The sequence below is a fragment of the Triticum urartu genome, chromosome 3A, assembly GCF_056163025.1.
Source record: "Triticum urartu cultivar PI428250 chromosome 3A, HENAU_Tu73, whole genome shotgun sequence".
Classification (NCBI taxonomy): domain Eukaryota; kingdom Viridiplantae; phylum Streptophyta; class Magnoliopsida; order Poales; family Poaceae; genus Triticum; species Triticum urartu.
Window position 1 is genome coordinate 61902549 of NC_141875.1, and position 18612 is coordinate 61921160.

The window sequence follows — 18612 nt, forward strand, 5'->3', positions numbered from 1 at the left end:
TTGAAAGGTGATTGTCGGTTAACAAGGGTTTTTATAACCCAAAGGGGGACGAGGGGTATGCAGTGAGAGAAGAACAACACTCAAGAGTACATGACGAGGCAGTAGATGGCAACAAAGAGTGGGATTACATCAACCGATGTTGGAGGAGTGGAGAGACCCAACGGCTCCAAAGTCATGCATCTTGAGCGCACCTAGGCTTTCTCCAAAGGTGTCAGAGCATCGGAGTAAAGACTACAAGGTCATGGGTCATCAGTTCGCCGTCGGATGAGCTAAACCCCCAAAATGATCCAACGCCATCAGGCATGACAAAGCATCCAATCCGATTTCAAACATGCACAGAACAAGGGCACTGCAAAACAGGTGGTCGTCGGTCTCAATTGCTCTGCATCCCTCATAGAGCTTAGGGGCTGTTTGGTTCGCTACCTGATGGCTTTTAGCCTGACCTGAAACTTGCCTGTGAATCACTAGGTCTTGTTTGGTTCGCTACCTGAAGAAGTAGATACGTCCCTGGCCTGAATGGTCAGGCATCTCAATTAGCCTGTCAGGCCTCCAATTTCCAGCGCCTGGGCTCAGGCTAACAGGTGCCTGACTTGTAATACAGTATCGGAGCTTGTGCTAGCCAATAGCAGCCTTTCTTTAGTGCTTTAGATATTTTTTTATTGGTTGATACTAGTACACCAGGTCAGGCAGCAACCAAACACATATCTTCTCGTCTTGCCTGACAGGCAGAAAAATCCAGCTTGCCAATGCCAAGTTCCTATCAGGCGCCACTTTTTCTCAGGCACATCGGCCAGGACGCAAACCAAACAGCCCCTTAGTGCATGGGTGGGTAGGTGTGAGGCCATTATTGAAGAAACAACACAACCCGCGTGTTGAGTTCATTGGATATGACAAGAAGGGCGAAGATCTTAATCTTGGATGAGAGTCATGGCCACGAAATGATGGAGGCACGGGCTTTCATCACACCATATGAATCGAGCACATTATATGTTGCCGATAGTTGAAGGTGATACTGTCTTCCCAAGCCATAGTGTGAATGTCCATGTCGTCCGAAGCCGAGATTTCAGAAACCAATCGTACCAGTTTCTTAGTCATAACCAACACTCAAGCTCTTTTGTACGGATGATTGCTAATATTTTGGCATGCCCATAGCCTTTAATAGACTCTAGTTAACTTTTCTTGTCAACATTTGGCCAACATACAAGCAACTAAACTTTAACCAAAATACCGACTAGCCAATTTTTTGTCAGGATTTGCTTGAGTTGTTGTAGCCACTTTAGCTACAAGGTTGGATTGAAGGGTGGTAGATCATAACTACGACACTGATTGGCATACTAAGTTTGCCACACTTTGCCACACCATGAGTCACGTAAGTTTGTACTATGTGTTAGCCCTCTGATTGTCTTACAACCACACTTGTGTTATTTTTTTTTTCATGCAAACTACACCACACATGTCATTGACTAAAAAGAATAAGGCAAGTCTATCTCATGCGTGACAAGTCCGATGTCTATTTACTCACGTAAGGTGTGTGGTAAAAAAATAAATTGAAGTATATGAACCAAACATACCCACAATCTTTCATGACTATTTTCATCGTAGATTTACCCAACAACCACAATATAAGCGAACTGTGGTTGCATGGTTAATAGGACCGTGCTACCCCAACCCATTATTATTCAAGTCATAGACTTAACACCGGTGCTCTTTTTTTTGGATTTATTTTAGTCCTTCCGGCGATGTGTGTTCGGTAGGAGGGGTGCTCTCATTGATGAAGACGATAGGGTGATATGTCGGCTTAGTCACTCAAAGGTGTCCATAAAAATAGGATGTGCATGCGTACATTCTTAGGATGAATGTATATGCAGTTTGCGTCTGTATCATGTTAAAAACACAGCCACAACAATGACGTATTTTCATGTATCGTTCTAAATAAAGAAAAATAATACTCCCTTCCATACTATAGTGCACTCACATTTTTCAAAATCTAAATTTGACCATACATTTAACCAACTATACTGACTGCGGGGAGCAAAAATACATGGAACGAAGGAAGTACTAATAATAAAAGTAAAGAAAAATATCCTCACCATCCGTTGACGGAAGGATGCGCGACGCCGTCATCAATCTTGTGCACTTCCGCGGCCATCAATGCCTGCGCTATCTTCCCAGCGGAGTAGGCAACGATCTAGCTGGCGTGCGGTTGGTGAGCATGTCCAGGTGTGGACACCACAAGAGGCCGACGAGGCGGTGACCTGACACCTGTCTGTAGCCAGCCGCCGCCACAGTTCCCCCCTCCAAGCGGCGGCGTGCGGGCTAGGCCAGGCTCACGACCCGACCGACCGGGCCGGACATCCCGCGGGCCGCGCGTCCGCCCATGGGCACGGCAGGGCCAGGCCCAAGCCCACTCCCGGGCCCGCCGAGACGAAAAAGATGGAGGGAGCGAGCGCACTGCGCGCCGCCTGGCCATTTCGCACCACGCTTCCCTCGCCTCGTCCGATTTCGAAAAGAGTTTCGTCCCCAATTTCCTTTCACTCGGATTTCACCGACCCAGCGAGAGGCCCCCCGCCGAGGCTCCGGGAGAGACCGCCGCCAAGATGCCCGGGAGGTGGCGGGTCTGGGGCCAGCCCGACGGCCGCCTCGTCTGGATCCCCGCCCCCGAGCCCGACGCGCCGCCGCCGCCTGCCGCGGCTCCGCCTCTTCCTCCTCCCCTGCCGCTGGGGCGCGGTGCGGGGATAGCCGCGGATCCATCCGAGGACGCGCTGGCGAAAGGTACGGCCCCATCGTTCTCCCACCTCGGCGCGGATTATTCCGTCGTAGAAATGGTGCTGGATAGTGGTCACTGACTGCCCCCTCCCCTGTCTCCGCGTTTCTCCCATCCGAAACCCTAGGCCGGGGCGCTGCCGACGGATGCCGCGTCGAGTCCATGGCCGACCTCCTCGTGCAAGGTAGCGCTTCCTGCCTTCATCTCTTCTCTAGTCGGCCCGGTCAGAGTGAGCACACGCGTGCATTCCTGCCTACTGAAATGGCTGCGCCCGCGCGTCTCCACGGTTGAACGAGAATGGTTCTGTTTAACTGATCGCTGGCCTTTTGTTACTGATGGAACCTGCAGCTCGGAACACGCTGCTCGAAGGTGACGGGATGTCCGGAGCAACTGTCGATGCAGGAGAGGGTCAGCTGTTCTGCACTGGATCAGGGAGGTCAGTGTCTGTCAGCGAGAGGGCTATAAGGAGGGCCAGGGCGTTGGTCGGGGAGGAGGTGGAGAAGGCTGGTAACAAGAGAAGTAAGAGCTTATGTGCCCAACTTTGTTCGTTGCTGCATGTATTGCGCTGGGCTGACCAGTTTTGGTGTTTCAGAGCAACCGTTTGACGACGTACCTGGTGCAGAGGGCGAATCGAGAGAAATGGACGCCCCATTTAGAGGTAAGACTTGCTTTCACCTTTTTCTCTGTAGAGACAAGATTGAATGTTGCAACAACAGCCAGAAACTGTCCAGGTCTGATAATTGCACAAACTGTATTCTCTCGAGGTTGTGTGTTACTGATTCAGTTTCCCATCTCATGAAATTTAGGTGGAGTGCATAACACTACCGTGCCCCCAGTGTTCCAAACTGGATCCGGAAAAGCAGTTTTGCTGGGCAAGGACTCGATCCAGAAGGCAAGAGCTATTTTAGGAGGTAGGAAATAACACCTGTTTACTTTCTATCTAAACGCTGAAAGTGCTTTCTTAGCACTTATTTTGTTCATGATGGCGTATGTATGGCTCCGAGTAATTTAGGATCTGTTCATCCCATGTACCGTTAGATATTATGTCACAATTCATAAACAACAAGGCATCATAATATAATATTTGTTGAACTTGCCAGATTTTCCAGTTGCCTGACTATTTGTTATACTTACAACTGAAGATATATTTGGATGTGCTTAGTTTGCTGAGCATTTCTACTCCATAGTAATATACAGTGACTTAACATAGTTTTATACTCCCTCCATTCCAAAATATAGTGCGCCCGCGCTTCCCGAGGTTCAACTTTGACCATAAATTTAACCAACGAGACCAACTGCGGCGGGAGAAAAAATTATATAATTGAAAACTTCTTTCGAATATGAATTCACTGATATAATTTTTGCTCCCGCCGCAATCGGTCTTGGTAGTTAAATTTACGGTCAAAGTTGAAGCACGGGGATAGAGGAAGCACTACATTGTGGAATGGAGGGAGTACTAATTAGGGTCCACCAAATTGATGGCTGATATTTCTTGTTTGTGAGAACTTCTAGTAATAGCTCATGTGTCCAACCTTTGGTTTGCTTTGGTCAAACTGTTCCATCGATGTTGTGTTTGGTAGCATGGATTGGCTATCTTTCTGTTTGTCTCTGCATGTATCGTGCTGGGATGACCAATTTTTGTGTTTCAGAGCAACCGTTTGACCATGTACCTGATGCAGAGGGCGAATCGAGTGAAATGGACGCCCCATTTAGAGGTAAGACTTGCTTTCACCTTTTTCTCTGTAGAGACAAGATTGAATGTTGCAACAATAGCAAGAAAGTGCCTAGGTCTGGTGACTGTACAAACTGTATTTTCTTCAGGTTGTGCATTACTCATTCAGTTTTCCATCTTATCAAATTTAGGTGGAGTGTATAACACTACCATGCCCCCAGTGTTCCAAACTGGATCAGGAAAAGCTGTCTTACTGGGCAAGGACTCAATCCAGAAGGCAAGAGTTCTTTTAGAAGGTAGGAAGTTGAACACCCATTTACTTTCTATCTAAATGCTGAAAGTGCTTTGTTACCACTTATTTTGTTCATGATGGCATATGTATGGCTCCGAGTAATTTAGGATCTGTTCGTCCCATGCACTGTTACATATTATGTCACAATTCATCAACGACAAGTCATCGTAATATAATATTTGTTGAACTAGCCAGATTTTCCGCAGTTGCCTGGCTATTTCTTATACTTACAACTGAACATCTATTTGGATGTGTTTAGCTTTTTGAGCATTTCTACCCCATAGTAATATACAATGACTTAACATAATTCTGTACCAATTAGGGCCCACCAAATTGATGTCTGTATATGTTTTCTATGGGAGAACTTCTAGTACATTTTCCTTTTTCCTTAGCAGTTTTAAAAAGCTGTGACTTTGTTGCATAATAGGTGTTGATAGTGCTGCTGGTGCCGTACAACCAATGTTCCGTACTGGAATGGGTAAGCCGGTTCCTGTGAGCCGGACCTCTATTGATAAGGCAAGAGCTGTTTTGGAGGGACAAACAGTTGCAGAAAAAGGTCATTTTGATGAGATTATAATAAAAGTTTTGGCTAGTTTTGTAAAAGAAAATCCAAGCATGCCTTTGCTTTTTAAATAACCGACCCCTCTATCAGCAGGTGTGGATGGCATGGAACAGTTTCCATTGTTCCAAACTGGTTCAGGACGAGTTGTCTCAGTCAGTGCGGCATCTGTTCAGAAAGCTAAGTCTGTTTTGAAGGATAATAATACAAGCGAGGGTGAGCTTTGATTATTCTGCTATTTGAATCCAGAGCTAATGATCTTGCCTAGTTACTGTGAAACACACCCCTTTTCTGGTGTACTGATGGCATTCCTCTCCTATTAGAAAATACAGAGAGTTTTGGTAGGCCTAACCAGCCTATGATGTTCCAAACTGGTTCAGGAAGATCAGCCATGATCAGCGAAAGATCCATTGAGAGATCTAGAGCTGTGGCGAATGAGGGAGATGCGGAAAAGAGCGGTAAGATTGGAGTACCTGGGTCCATTAAAAAAGCTTGAACTATTTGTCTTTGGAATTATGTAAACAGCCACAAACATTATTTCTAAGTGGTTACTTCTTTGTGTAGGACATTGGGATACTGATTGCCAGTTCCCAATGTTCCAAACAGGATTAGGGAAGCCTGTTGCTGTGAGCTGGAGCTCAGTCCAGAAAGCAAAGGCAGTATTGGAGGAAGAAAATATTAAAACAACTGGTACATAAACATATGGGCTTATTATTATTTGTCCAACGTTAGTGCAGAGGATCAGCATTTTTCTTTGTATTCTTTGAGATTCAGGACGTGGAGGTAGCAGTGATTGTGCCACAACTCTTCAGACTGAAACGCCAACATCTGTTTTGATGAGTAGCAGTTTGATCATGAATAGTAGAAGTGTTACACCGAAGGAAGATAGTGCAATGCAAGGTACTTGATTTTCTCAAGTTGACTGATTTTTTTGTCTAGTTTTGTGCCTGTGTTACCATCTAGTCAAAATTTGAACAACATGAACTACACATCTGGGGTGTTCCTCATATCAAATTATCTTTTTCAGTCACTCGAACAGAGAAAAATCACAAGGATGATGACCACGTGCCGTTGTTTCAAACTGGGTTAGGGAGGTCAATTGCTATAAGTAAGAGCTCACTTAAGAGGGCATCTGCAGTTCTGGAGCCAAGGAATATTGCAAAGGAATTGGAAGGTAAATTGCTCCCTAAACACACATCATGGTTTCGTAACAAGTGTGCTCTCGTCACTAAATTTGTGATAAATAAGCATTTGTATTTACTGACAATCAAATTTTCTTTCTGTAAGATGAAGCTCATTTAGATGGTGCCCATGACACTCCAGTGTTCAGAACTGGATTAGGAAGGTCTATCTTAGCAAGTGAGAACTCTATAAAGGAATTGCCTATCTTAGAGGCTGAAGAAGCAGTAAAAAGTGGTAATTTCATGCTCTGAATTAAGAGTTTCTTCACATGGATATAAAAAGTAGGTAGAAATTGCAGTCTGCATTCAGTTAACAATTGCTTCGTATGTGCAAACCAGTAAACAATTACAAAGGGGAAACCTTTGTTGAAGACGCAACATTCCAAGCTGGAATACAAAAGTTTGTACCCCAAAATGGAATTTCAAGCCATAAGGCCAGTATGCTTTTGGAGCAACGAAACTTCATGGAGAAAGGTAGTTTTAGAGTCATCAGGTTACAGAGTGGGGGCATTTACAGAGTTCTTTACGTTTGGATTTGAAAAGTAACTTAGACTCCTTTTCCCATTCCTTTGACATATGTAATATTATTTTGAAAGGATACGAAGACTCTGGAAGTCAACTGCCAATGTTTCGAACCGGATCTGGAAAGTCGGTCTTGATTAGTGAAAGCTCAGTGCAGAAAGCAAGGGCTGTTCTGGAGGAAGAAGGCAAAATAAACAGAGGTATAATAGCTGACCAAACTTATCTGAGACTTTCACTGATTATTTCAATAGAAGTTAGTATAGAAATTTACCGTGCATGTCTAGTTGAAGTGTCTATTCTCTTTCTGTAGTCCTGTAATTTATTTGTACAATACCATGTGGCATCCATAGGTTAGCTAACCATCACAGTCTGTTATATTCATCGCTAGACTGGTGTGCTAATCCAAAGGTTCTGCAATGCTTTTTAGTTAATAATCAGACCAAGTTTACAGAAATAAAGGCTAGCAATGAACCACCAATGTGTAACCTGATTATGCTACAGCTTTCATTTAGAATGGTAGACTTATTTACTCCCCCCGGTCCATATTAATTGACACACACTTAATACAACTTTGTACTAAAGTTGTACTAGGTGTGCGTCAATTAATATGAATCGGAGGGAGTATTGCTTTTGACTTTTGAGGCAACTATTTAATAAATGTGTGTTTTCAGTAGTACCAAATTTCAAGCATACAATGTATGATCACTGAACTGTCTAATGATGTAATCAGGCAATTTGGATTGGCATGTTGATGTGGTAACAGGCACTTGTTTATTGCATAATATTAGTGCCTTTTAATCTGTACACATTTACCATTTAAATATGTCTGATCTTGAGTTGTTTCTTGTCAGATAATCATAAGCTCCTTAACATGGACAAAAAAATTCCTGTGTTTGCGTCACCTCTCAAGACAAGCTGTGCAAGAACAGTAAATATATCTTCAGTTGGCGTGTCTCGAGCTGCTACTTTGTTGGGCTTGGAGGAGAATACCCTTTCAACACAATTTTTTGGACATGTGGGGGATAAGCTGGGCACAAGAATAAATTTTGAGCAGGAAAATCCAGAACAGAGGCTTGGTATTGCATCTTATCCAACAGAAAACCAAGTGCACAAGGAACCACACCGGCCATTTGAGCTTTCTAATAACACAGTTTCTGATTCTGGTGAGCATTCTATCAGATTCAGTACCGCCGGAGGCAGATCAATGGCTATTTCTAGTGATGCACTTGAACGCGCAAAAAGCCTTCTGGGTGAATCAGATCTCGTGGTTTCAACAAATAATTTAGTAGGCTACCCTTTGGGATCTGCTTGTAATGATAAGATGCAAAATTCAACTGTTGCGCCAAAAGAAGGTGGATCTGATTTATCTAAAAGAAGAAGGGTCAGTGGAAGAACCGAACTTGCAACATTTTCCCACCAGGCAATGTCTGATAGGAAGCACACTGGATCCTTTGGAAATGCTGTATCTGATATCCATCCAACTAGTGAAAACACAAATACGTTTCATGTTGGGAGTCGTTCAACCAGTGAAATTCCAAAGATCATGAAGCCTTCTTCCAGGTGTTTATCTGAAACTGACAACGCAAATGACCCTAAAGATAAGACCCGGCAACTCCATATGCCAGCTGGAGCGTTGGTTGACATCAGTAACTTCATGGGTGCACATTCTGGAAATATTGACCATGTTGTTAATGAGAAGAGAAGAATTGGGGGAAGAAACTCCACATCTTCCTTTAAACGGCCCCGCTCTTCCAGGTCCTTTGATTTGCATCCCTGTTAGCAAGCTGTAAATTGCTATGCCATGCTTCTGATATGCCTTTGCTGACAATGGTTAGGTTCATCACGCCTATAAGCACCAACAAACAGTCCTCTGCTGGTAAGCTGATTGATTACATATATAAGCCTGTCAGATTCATTCCTACTTGATTGGTTTAACTATTGTGTACAGGAGTACTCAAACTACCACCAACTCAGATCACTTCCTGTCGAACAAAGCTGTCTGCATCTTATCCTTTTCAACATAAAAGGAAAACTTGGAAAGAGTATTTTGGTGGTCCTCCCTGCTTCAATTGTTTGGTACAATACGATGCATATAATTTCTGCAGGTGCACTATATTCCCCACTTTGTTAAATGCTAACTTAAATCTTGTGACCAGACGGAACGTACAACAGCTGAAGTGAAGCTCATGGATGCAAAAGGAGCAGGGAAGTACAAGTTTCACAATATGAATACTGGTGCAGAAGAATTTCAGAAGTTGCTGATTGCCTGTGGGGCTTCATTGACATATGCAACTAAAGAGTAGGCATCATTCTTGAACTAAATGCCATATATTTCACTAGTCCATTGACCTTTTGATGTCAGAATAACTCCCTTTTTGCTAAGTTTTTCTTAATATGTGAAATGTCTGATCATTACGTTTCCTGTTTCATCACTTCATGTGTTTTTCGTTTATAACATTTGAAAATTCTTTCCATGGTCTCCTCTGCATTGTATCTGTTGCTGCACCATGTTAAGATTAAACTATAATGATTTCACGTTCTGCTGCATGTATGATGTTAATAAAACCATGCTGTTGTGATCCCTGGGCATACCATAGAGTTAGGCTGGAGATTCTCCAAATATTAAGTACATCCTAAACATCAAATCACTTGAATCTTCCTGTTTTAGATGGGTGAACAATCACTATAAATGGATCGTATGGAAACTTGCTTCACTTGAGAGGAGCTATCCAACTAAAGCTGCTGGCAAATTCTTGACAGTTGCTAATGTTTTAGACGAGCTGAAGTATAGGTGAGATAATTGACATGCCTTTTCTACCATTTCAATTGTATTGATGCATATGATTTAATTCATGAAAACTCATGCATGCTAGGTATGACAGAGAAGTGAACAATGGCCATCGATCAGCCATAAAGAAAATTTTAGAAGGAAATGCTTTGCCATCTTTGATGATGGTGCTGTGCATTTCAGCTATTTATTCCCATCCTGATGTAAATAAGTTAGAGGCTGTCGGGACAGATGGAAATGAAAACAGTATCGACAATAAAAGCTTGTTAGCTGCTAAAAGAAACATGCCTGCACACATTGAATTAACTGATGGATGGTACGTGGTTGCATCATCCTTATTGTGATCAGATGAAACTGAAAGATATCAGCAGTTCTCAGTGTCTGCCTTTTCACAGGTATGCACTAGAAACGTCATTAGACGTGGCACTTTCAGAACAACTACAGAAAAGAAAGCTTTTTATAGGACAAAAGCTTCGGGTACTATTCTGTTTTCGCTTTCTCTTGTTGTCACAAGGACATGGTTATAATTACTGTTTAACATATATGACTCAATATGTGTTTCGTTTCGCTAGATATGGGGAGCTTCTTTGTGTGGTTGGACTGGGCCTGTGTCATTTCATGAGGTTTGTCTGCTCCTTCACCTTTAATAGCTGCAAAAATGAAAACAATATAAGCAAATTTTTGTGACCTTTTATTCAGGCATCTGGCACCGTCAAATTGACGGTCCATGTGAATGGCAGTTATCGTGCAAGATGGGATGATCCTTTGGGATTCTGTATGCACTTTTACTACAAGGCTGAATATTTGTTACATACTGTTTTGCTTATCCCTTTCAAACTGATGGATTCTCTTGATGACCTCTTACAAATATTTCAGGCAAGCATGTTGGACCCCCACTGGCGTTCAAGTGCATAAAAGCTTCTGGTGGCCGAGTCCCTAGGACACTGGTAGGAGTTGCAAGAATATATCCTATTTTGTACAAGGAGAGGTATACAACTGGATGCAGACTAAAAACATTACCAAAGATGTTCCACGGGCCCATACTTAATAAGTTAATTGCTTAATTCAGGTTGCCTGATGGTTGTTCTATTGTGAGATCTGAAAGGATGGAAAGAAAGGCGCTACAACTGTATCACCAGAGGTACTTATTTATGTCACTGACACTGTAGCCAATATGATGCAATTGAAACATGCATCACAACTTAAATTGAAATATGTCATCTATCAAGTAGATATTTACCAGTACAAGTGTTGTCTTGAGAAGTTACCTGTACAAATAGTGCTGAGATCTTCTCTCTGCGAAGCTGCAGTATTAAGCAAGTTCCAGTTAAAAATATATGATAGGGCATGAACACATAGATAAAATTCAACCAACCCAAGTTATTCATTTATCTAGAGTGAATTTACCAAACAAGATAACTCACCTGTTCAGCAATACTATGAGGGTTAGTTGCCTGTCCACGACAGCCCTTGCTCGTGGCTTAGCACTGGCACTATTTCCATTAGCTGAATTTGCCTTGTTCTGCGCATCAGCAGAATGGCTGATAGGGACAGGGTACTCACTTTTATTGTTATGGATCGTTGAGCTTATCTGTACATGCCTCGTGTGTTAAGGCATATATCTGTTTTTACTAATTTTTGACCATAATGTTGTACATGGTTTATGTACTGGTGACTAAGGTTGTCAGAATCAGGGTACTAGGTAGTATCCTTTAGTCAGCAGTATCTAATCTTAGGATCAGATTGTGTAGCTCCATGATACTATATGGTTTCTTTTATTTTGACAAAAAAATCTAAATATTATAGGAAATTGACTTAAAATAGATTATCTAGTGCAGCTGTGTAAATTTTTTTTTATCAATTCTATGCATGCACACTTAAAGTAGACTGCAGCATCGAGATTTCATGTGACTAGGAGATCATTGGGCTTTGAATGTCAATCTATGCATACATGCGGGCTGCAGCCCGCTGCTGCACATAGCTAATGACTTCACGTTGTGCGAATCCGTGTTGTTTTTTTCCGTTGGCATGGGCAATTCCAGCAATTTTACGAGTTTGATCGTGATCCTACTGGGATTCTACTGGATTTGATCCAGGTTACTATCCATATTGTTTCCTCTCGGTAGGGTCATAGTATCGTGTGATACCGTAATCCTTATCATGACACTCGCAGCCATGCTGGTGATGGCTATGGTAACCTGTCGATATTATTTAACTTTTGGACAGCATTTCCCTGTTAAAAAGAATCCGCATGAGCAGATATAACTCATGTTGCATAGGATCATTTGAATACATTTATGCTAGAGCCCTGAAATCGCGTAAGTAAAAACTTATACTCCCTCCGATCCAAAATAAGTGTCTCAGCTTTGAACTAAGGTTAATTCAATCTTAGTTCAAAGCTAAGACACTTATTTTGGATCGGAAGGAATAGTAGGTTTTTCGTCGATAAAGCCTGCAACATGAAAGGTCGCAGCCACGAAGGGTCAATATGGTTCTTTTGTTTTAAATCTAGTACCGCTCCTTTTAAATGCCACTGCAATGATTGTTACCTTCTCATGTAGAGTATCTAAGATCGCAGAAGACATTATGTCTGAACAAGATGAAAACTGTGCCAGCACTGATGACAGCGAGGAAGGGGCGAAAATTTGCAAAATGCTAGAGCAGGCGGCTGAGCCTGAAGTTATGATGGCTGGCCTGACCTCAGAGCAGATAATATCTTTCTCATCTTATCAAGCAAAGCAAAAGGTATGCACAATTATCCCCCGCATCCACCAACTAGTACTTGGGAAGCTGCGGAATTTATGCCATTATATTTCAGGAAGCTAGGCAAAACGAAGTAGCTAAGAAGGTCGAAAATGCTCTGGAAGTTGCTGGCCTTAGTTCAAGAGATGTTACGCCATTTTTGAAAGTGAGGGTGACGAGCCTTGCTCACAAAATCTCTGCTACAAAAACCATCAACAAGGAAGGGCTAATAACAATTTGGAACCCTACTGAGAAGCAAGTATGTTAGAATTTTTATTCTCCGTTGAAAATAGAAGAAAGACTATTCGGTGTTGTATCATTGAAACAAACTACAATGCATTTTATTTTTTACGGCTATGGTGCTGTATGTTTTCTTGACCAAGACTAATGTTTATTAACTTTATTTGCTTTGGATTATTCCCCAAACACTGTACTTATGAGCTCCCAAAAATTAGCCTACACCTTATTACATTTCACTGTTTCTTCTCACAGAAAGCCGACCTGGTGGAGGGACAAGTTTACATCGCCACAGGATTGCTGCCTTCTGCCCACTGTACTAACATTCTTTACTTGCATGCTAGAGGATCATCTACAGTGTGGAAGCCATTAGCATCGGCACAGGCTGCAGATTTTCAGTAAGAATCCACTGCACAGTATCCTCTGACTGTATTGTTCAAAATTAACCACGCTTCTTATTGCAGACCATTTTTTACCCCACGTAAGGCGGTTGAGCTGTCATTGATTGGTGAGGTACCACTTGCAAGGTTAGTCTAGTTATACTGGAGATAGGTGATCTGTTGAATCTGTCAATCTGGGGTCAATGTATTAATGAATCTCCTAATGGGTAGTCTTTCTTGCAGTGAATTTGACATTGCAGGTGTTGTTTTGCATGTCGGCGATGTTTACTTATGCAGCAACCAGAAAAGGCAGTGGCTCTTTTTGACAGATGGATCTAAATTTATCTCGGCATCGCAGTCCACAGTGCAAGATGATTGTCTTCTAGCAGTTAGCTTTTCTTGCTCATCTGCCAGCGATGATGGTGCCTTTTTCAGTTATGCCCTTTCTGGAAATACAGTAGGTTATCTCAGACTCTGGTCTTTATTCCAAGTTGATGGTTCTTCCAAGTCTGAATTTTATTGGTCCCATATGTTACCATCAACATTTGAAACCTTTGCACTAAACAATACCTCATGAATTCAGTGTATAGACATTTGAAACTGTACTGTATTGCCAGCAAAAAAAATGCAGTGTCTACTTCATTGTTCAACTTTTATACATTTATAAAGCAAGTGCAGCTTTTAGCTTACTGTACCTCTACCTCTGTTGCTCAGGTTGGTTTCAGTAACTTGGTCAAGCGACAGAAGGACCAGACAAGGCGCATATGGGTAGCCGAGGCAACACAGAGCTCTACATACACTCTTTCCCATGAGATATCAAAAAAATCGCATCTTAAGGAAGCTGCAACATGTGCTGAGAAATGGGCTTCAAGTTCTTTTGATGTAAGTTTCTTCAGATTAGAGATCACATTCATTTTTGAGATTTTCTGATCTGTTGTAACTCACTGTTGTGCTGCAATATGAATGGCCCCTTTCAGAAAATCCAGCAGCTAAAGGAAAAGGTTTTATGCATAATTGGTGATAGCGGTGGCTGACGTACTATGGAATAATGAAGGCTGCTGCTTTTGCAAGTAATGTAAGAAAATGTTCCAAGTTGTGCAGAGTTTACTGTACACACTGGATGCTCATTGGTAGTGAAGCGATATCGGCGTAACAAAGATACCTATTTATTATGCCTATGCACTTTATAGGTACAAAGTTTAGGCCGCACTGTTTGTAGCTGGATTCTTTTTAATTCTTCATAAGTACCTATTCGTTTCTCCACATTTGCCAACTGCATGTTTAGTAATTAATACCTGTGTTGCAGAGATTGCGAGGCGGAGCATTACAGATCAGCTAAACTTGTGGAACAAATGCGATTACCCTCGACTGACAAGCACTTCTTGAATACTCAAGATGACAGCCACAGGGATTGGAATCAATATACATCAACCGGGAGACGAACATGACAGGAAATTTATGATTCAGGCTTCGACCGATGATGCTCACGTCCCCCTTGTGAGTCGTGACTGAATCTTTGGCTCTTCAGCTGGCAGCCAAGATTGCCCGCACCCTTCAACTTCAGCAGGTCTCCTTCCTCACGGACAACCTCTCTCTCGCGAAGATGGCCGCTTCCAGGAACCTCATTGGCAGCAGCATAAATGCTTGGGCGGTGTACTAATGCTGGCGTACCGAGCTAAATGTTTTTGAGACAAGACACTTCCATGAGAGACGAGTATCATGGATTTTTGATCATGATGTTCTTTTCTTGTATGCTACTCCTCTGTACCTACATTTTGGTACAGAGGTAGTAAATTATTAAAAAATAAAGAGGGAAAGCTTCATTGGTGAAATTCCTGCGTCACACTTGCGCCTAGCTAGATCCAGCTTCATCTCTACTGGAATCATCCCCATGACAACAGGCTAACCCTAGATGGGTTTTGGGAGAGGGAGGTTTCCGGTGTAATAGACAGATGTGACCGTTAGGGCCACTCATTGCATGAACCCATGCCGGCAGTTGCACGTAATGTGAACCACATTGTTGTAAAAAACCCACGTAATGTGAACCACATAACTCATTGCATGCTTTTTTATGGAAAGGAAAAAAACATAGTTTCCACGGTAATCTAAACGATGCATCCAAATTGGCCAGCTGCTTGAGAGTTTTGTCAGCAAAACTAACATCTCAATCTCACTTGTGAGCGCTGTTACTCCCCACAGATTTAAAAAATGTGGTAAGTCAATATTCAGTACCATCCAACCAGCCACCATCTAGCATTTGCTAAAAAAAAAACCATACCATCGAACTCAACACAACGTATACAAGTAGCGAGTGTCAAAATCTCAGACCATTTGGAAATTTACAAATATTTCACATTCGCGAAAAACAACACGACTAATCTTTTTCTCCGCGAAAACAACTGTTTTGCATCAAACTATAGATTTCTTCCAAGAGTAGCTTCTATGTTTTTCTTGTTTGCCACGTGACATGTACTTCCCATGCCGGAAAATTTCAACGTTTGTGTAAATATGAAGTTGCCAAACCTAACTTTAGTTTTGCCACAATATCTTAGGGCATATGTTTGGTCCACTACCACATATTTGGCTTGCCACATTTTCTTTGTACATGGTTCAAATGTCGCAAGCTCAATTTCTTGGCCAAATATTGCCATACTTACAGTAGACATTTTATCCGCCACACTTTTTGTGGCAACCTCAACTTGTCTAGAATTAGTTGTAGCAATGTTTGCGAGCACCAAACATGCCCCTTTGCACAATCTTGTTATGGGCTTGCTTTTAAGTTCTTGCTCTTTTTGCATTTCGGCTAAAAAATTATTTAGGTATTTTAACCTCACCTCAATAAACAGATTTTGGAAGCATACGAGAATACACCTCAAAACATGTTTCTTAATATCCTGCCATTTCTTGAAACCTCTTCAAAAACTTTTGACGCGCGTTGGAGAGCTTTTCATTGTTGTTTTAGTTCGTACTATTTTATATTTTGCATAGAAAAGCATCCGTAGATATTTTGTACCTTCTTAGTAATTAGAGTTTTGGAAGCATTTTGAGAAAACACCTTCACCTATTCTTGTATTCCTATTTTGGGGCACCTTCAATATTTTTTGACACATAGTGTTGCCTTAATCTTTGGACAACACTTAGTCAGTGCCATGTGGGGCAAGCCCCTGATCGTCCACCTCCCCGGTCGCCCGATCACACTTAAATGTAAGATCTAGACCGTTTGATCATTGTATAAAACCTTATACGCAACATTTCCTCATGTTTATGCAACATGATCGGAAACTTGAATAAATCCACAAGGCATATAAAAAACATATAAAATGTTGCAACATTTCAAATACGTCCTTGCAACAATTATTTTTAAGTATGAACATATCCCCATTGGTCGTAGCCATTGTCGAGAAGAAGTATCACACATATGCAACGTAGAAAGCTAAAGTTTACAACATCGCAAAAACACTTATGCTACATAAACACAACGTTCATGTTATTGGTGTTGGGGAACGTAGTAATTTCAAAAAAATTCCTACGCACACGCAAGATCATGGTGATGCATAGCAACGAGAGGGAAGAGTGTTGTCCACGTACCCTCGTAGACCGAAAGCGGAAGCGTTAGCACAACACGGATGATGTAGTCGTACGTCTTCACGATCCGACCGATCAAGTACCGAACGCACGGCACCTCCGAGTTCTGCACACGTTCAACTCGATAACGTCCCTCGAACTCCGATCCAGCCGAGTGTTGAGGGAGAGTTTCGTCAGCACGACAACGTGGTGACGATGATGATGTTCTACCGACACAGGGCTTCGCCTAAGCACCGCTACGATATGACCGAGGTGGATTATGGTGGAGGGGGGCACCGCACACGGCTAAGAGATGAAGAGATCAATTGTTGTGTCTTTGGGGTGCCCCCTGCCCCCGTATATAAAGGAGTGAAGGAGGGGGAGGGCCGGCCCTCTCTATGGTGCGCCCTAGGGGAGTCCTACTCCCACCGGGAGTAGGATTCCCCTTTTTCTAGTAGAACTAGGAGCCCTTCCAAGTAGTAGGAGTAGGAGGGAAGGAAAGGGAAGGGAAAAGGAGAAGGAAGGAAGGGGGCGCCCCCCTCCCTAGTCCAATTCGGACCAGCCCATTGGGAGGGGTGCGGCCATCCTTTGAGGCCTTTCTCTCCTTTCCCGTATGGCCCATTAAGGCCCAATACGAATTCCCGTAACTCCCCGGTACTCCCGAAAATACCCGAATCACTCGGAACCTTTCCGATGTCCGAATATAATCGTCCAATATATCGATCTTTACGTCTCAACCATTTCGAGACTCCTCGTCATCTCCCTGATCTCATCCGGGACTCCAAACTACTTCGGTACATCAAAACACATAAACTCATAATATAACCATCATCGAACTTTAAGCGTGCGGACCCTACGGGTTCGAGAACTATGTAGACATGACCGAGACACGTCTCCAGTCAATAACCAATAGCAGAATCTGGATGCTCATATTGGCTCCTACATATTCTATGAAGATCTTTATCGGTCAAACCGCATAACAACATACGTTGTTCCCTTTGTCATCAGTATGTTACTTGCCCGAGATTCGATCGTCGGTATCTCAATACCTAGTTCAATCTCGTTACCGGCAAGTCTCTTTACTCGTTCCGTAACACATCATCCTGCAACTAACTCATTAGTTGCAATGCTTGCAAGGCTTATAGTGATGTGCATTACCGAGTGGGCCCAGAGATACCTCTCCGACAATCGGAGTGACAAATCCTACTCTCGAAATACGCCAACCCGACAAGTACCTTCGGAGACACCTGTAGAGCACCTTTATAATCACCCAGTTACGTTGTGACGTTTGGTAGCACACAAAGTGTTCCTCCGGTAAACGGGAGTTGCGTAATCTCATAGTCATAGGAACATGTATAAGTCATGAAGAAAGCAATAACAACAAACTAAACGATCAAGTGCTATGCTAACGAAATGGGTCAAGTCAATCACATCATTCTCTAATGATGTGATCCCGTTAATCAAATGACAACTCATGTCTATGGCTAGGAAACTTAACCATCTTTGATTCAACGAGCTAGTCAAGTAGAGGCATACTAGTGACATACTGTTTGTCTATGTATTCACACATGTATTATGTTTCCGGTTAATACAATTCTAGCATGAATAATAAACATTTATCATGATATAAGGAAATAAATAATAACTTTATTATTGCCTCTAGGGCATATTTCCTTCAGTCTCCCACTTGCACTAGAGTCAATAATCTAGTTCACATCGCCATGTGATTTAACATAGTTCACATCACCATGTGATTAACACCCATAGTTCACATCGTCATGTGACCAACACCCAAAGGGTTTACTAGAGTCAATAATCTAGTTCACATCGCTATGTGATTAATACCCAAAGAGTACTAAGGTGTGATCATGTTTTTCTTGTGAGGGAAGTTTAGTCAACGGGTCTGCTACA

At 42.4% G+C, this 18612-nt stretch overlaps 1 protein-coding gene across 7 annotated transcripts; it reads left to right on the forward strand.

Annotated features, from left to right (window-relative positions):
• Positions 1–2447: 2447 nt before the first annotated feature.
• Positions 2448–14960, forward strand: LOC125542836 (protein BREAST CANCER SUSCEPTIBILITY 2 homolog B). Of its 7 annotated transcripts, none has more exons than XM_048706056.2 (35): positions 2448–2772; positions 2892–2948; positions 3113–3283; positions 3357–3422; positions 3571–3675; positions 4414–4479; positions 4628–4732; positions 5156–5284; positions 5384–5503; positions 5611–5745; positions 5852–5977; positions 6062–6187; positions 6315–6461; positions 6575–6703; positions 6808–6942; positions 7065–7190; positions 7842–8745; positions 8826–8866; positions 8939–9066; positions 9147–9289; positions 9659–9781; positions 9864–10094; positions 10174–10255; positions 10351–10401; positions 10478–10553; positions 10655–10766; positions 10848–10919; positions 12340–12523; positions 12597–12779; positions 13013–13155; positions 13222–13284; positions 13369–13598; positions 13852–14019; positions 14115–14327; positions 14444–14960. In XM_048706056.2, exons 1-33 carry the CDS (start codon positions 2598–2600, stop codon positions 13863–13865), a joined length of 4698 nt encoding a protein of 1565 aa, XP_048562013.2. In that variant the 5' UTR covers positions 2448–2597; the 3' UTR covers positions 13866–14019; positions 14115–14327; positions 14444–14960. The 7 variants fall into 7 exon arrangements, with proteins under 7 accessions (XP_048562013.2, XP_048562011.2, XP_048562012.2 ...); XM_048706045.2 differs by having other exon boundaries at positions 2449–2772; positions 13369–13594; XM_048706046.2 differs by having other exon boundaries at positions 2449–2772; positions 13369–13594; positions 14115–14212.
• The last annotated feature ends 3652 nt before the right edge of the window (positions 14961–18612 follow it).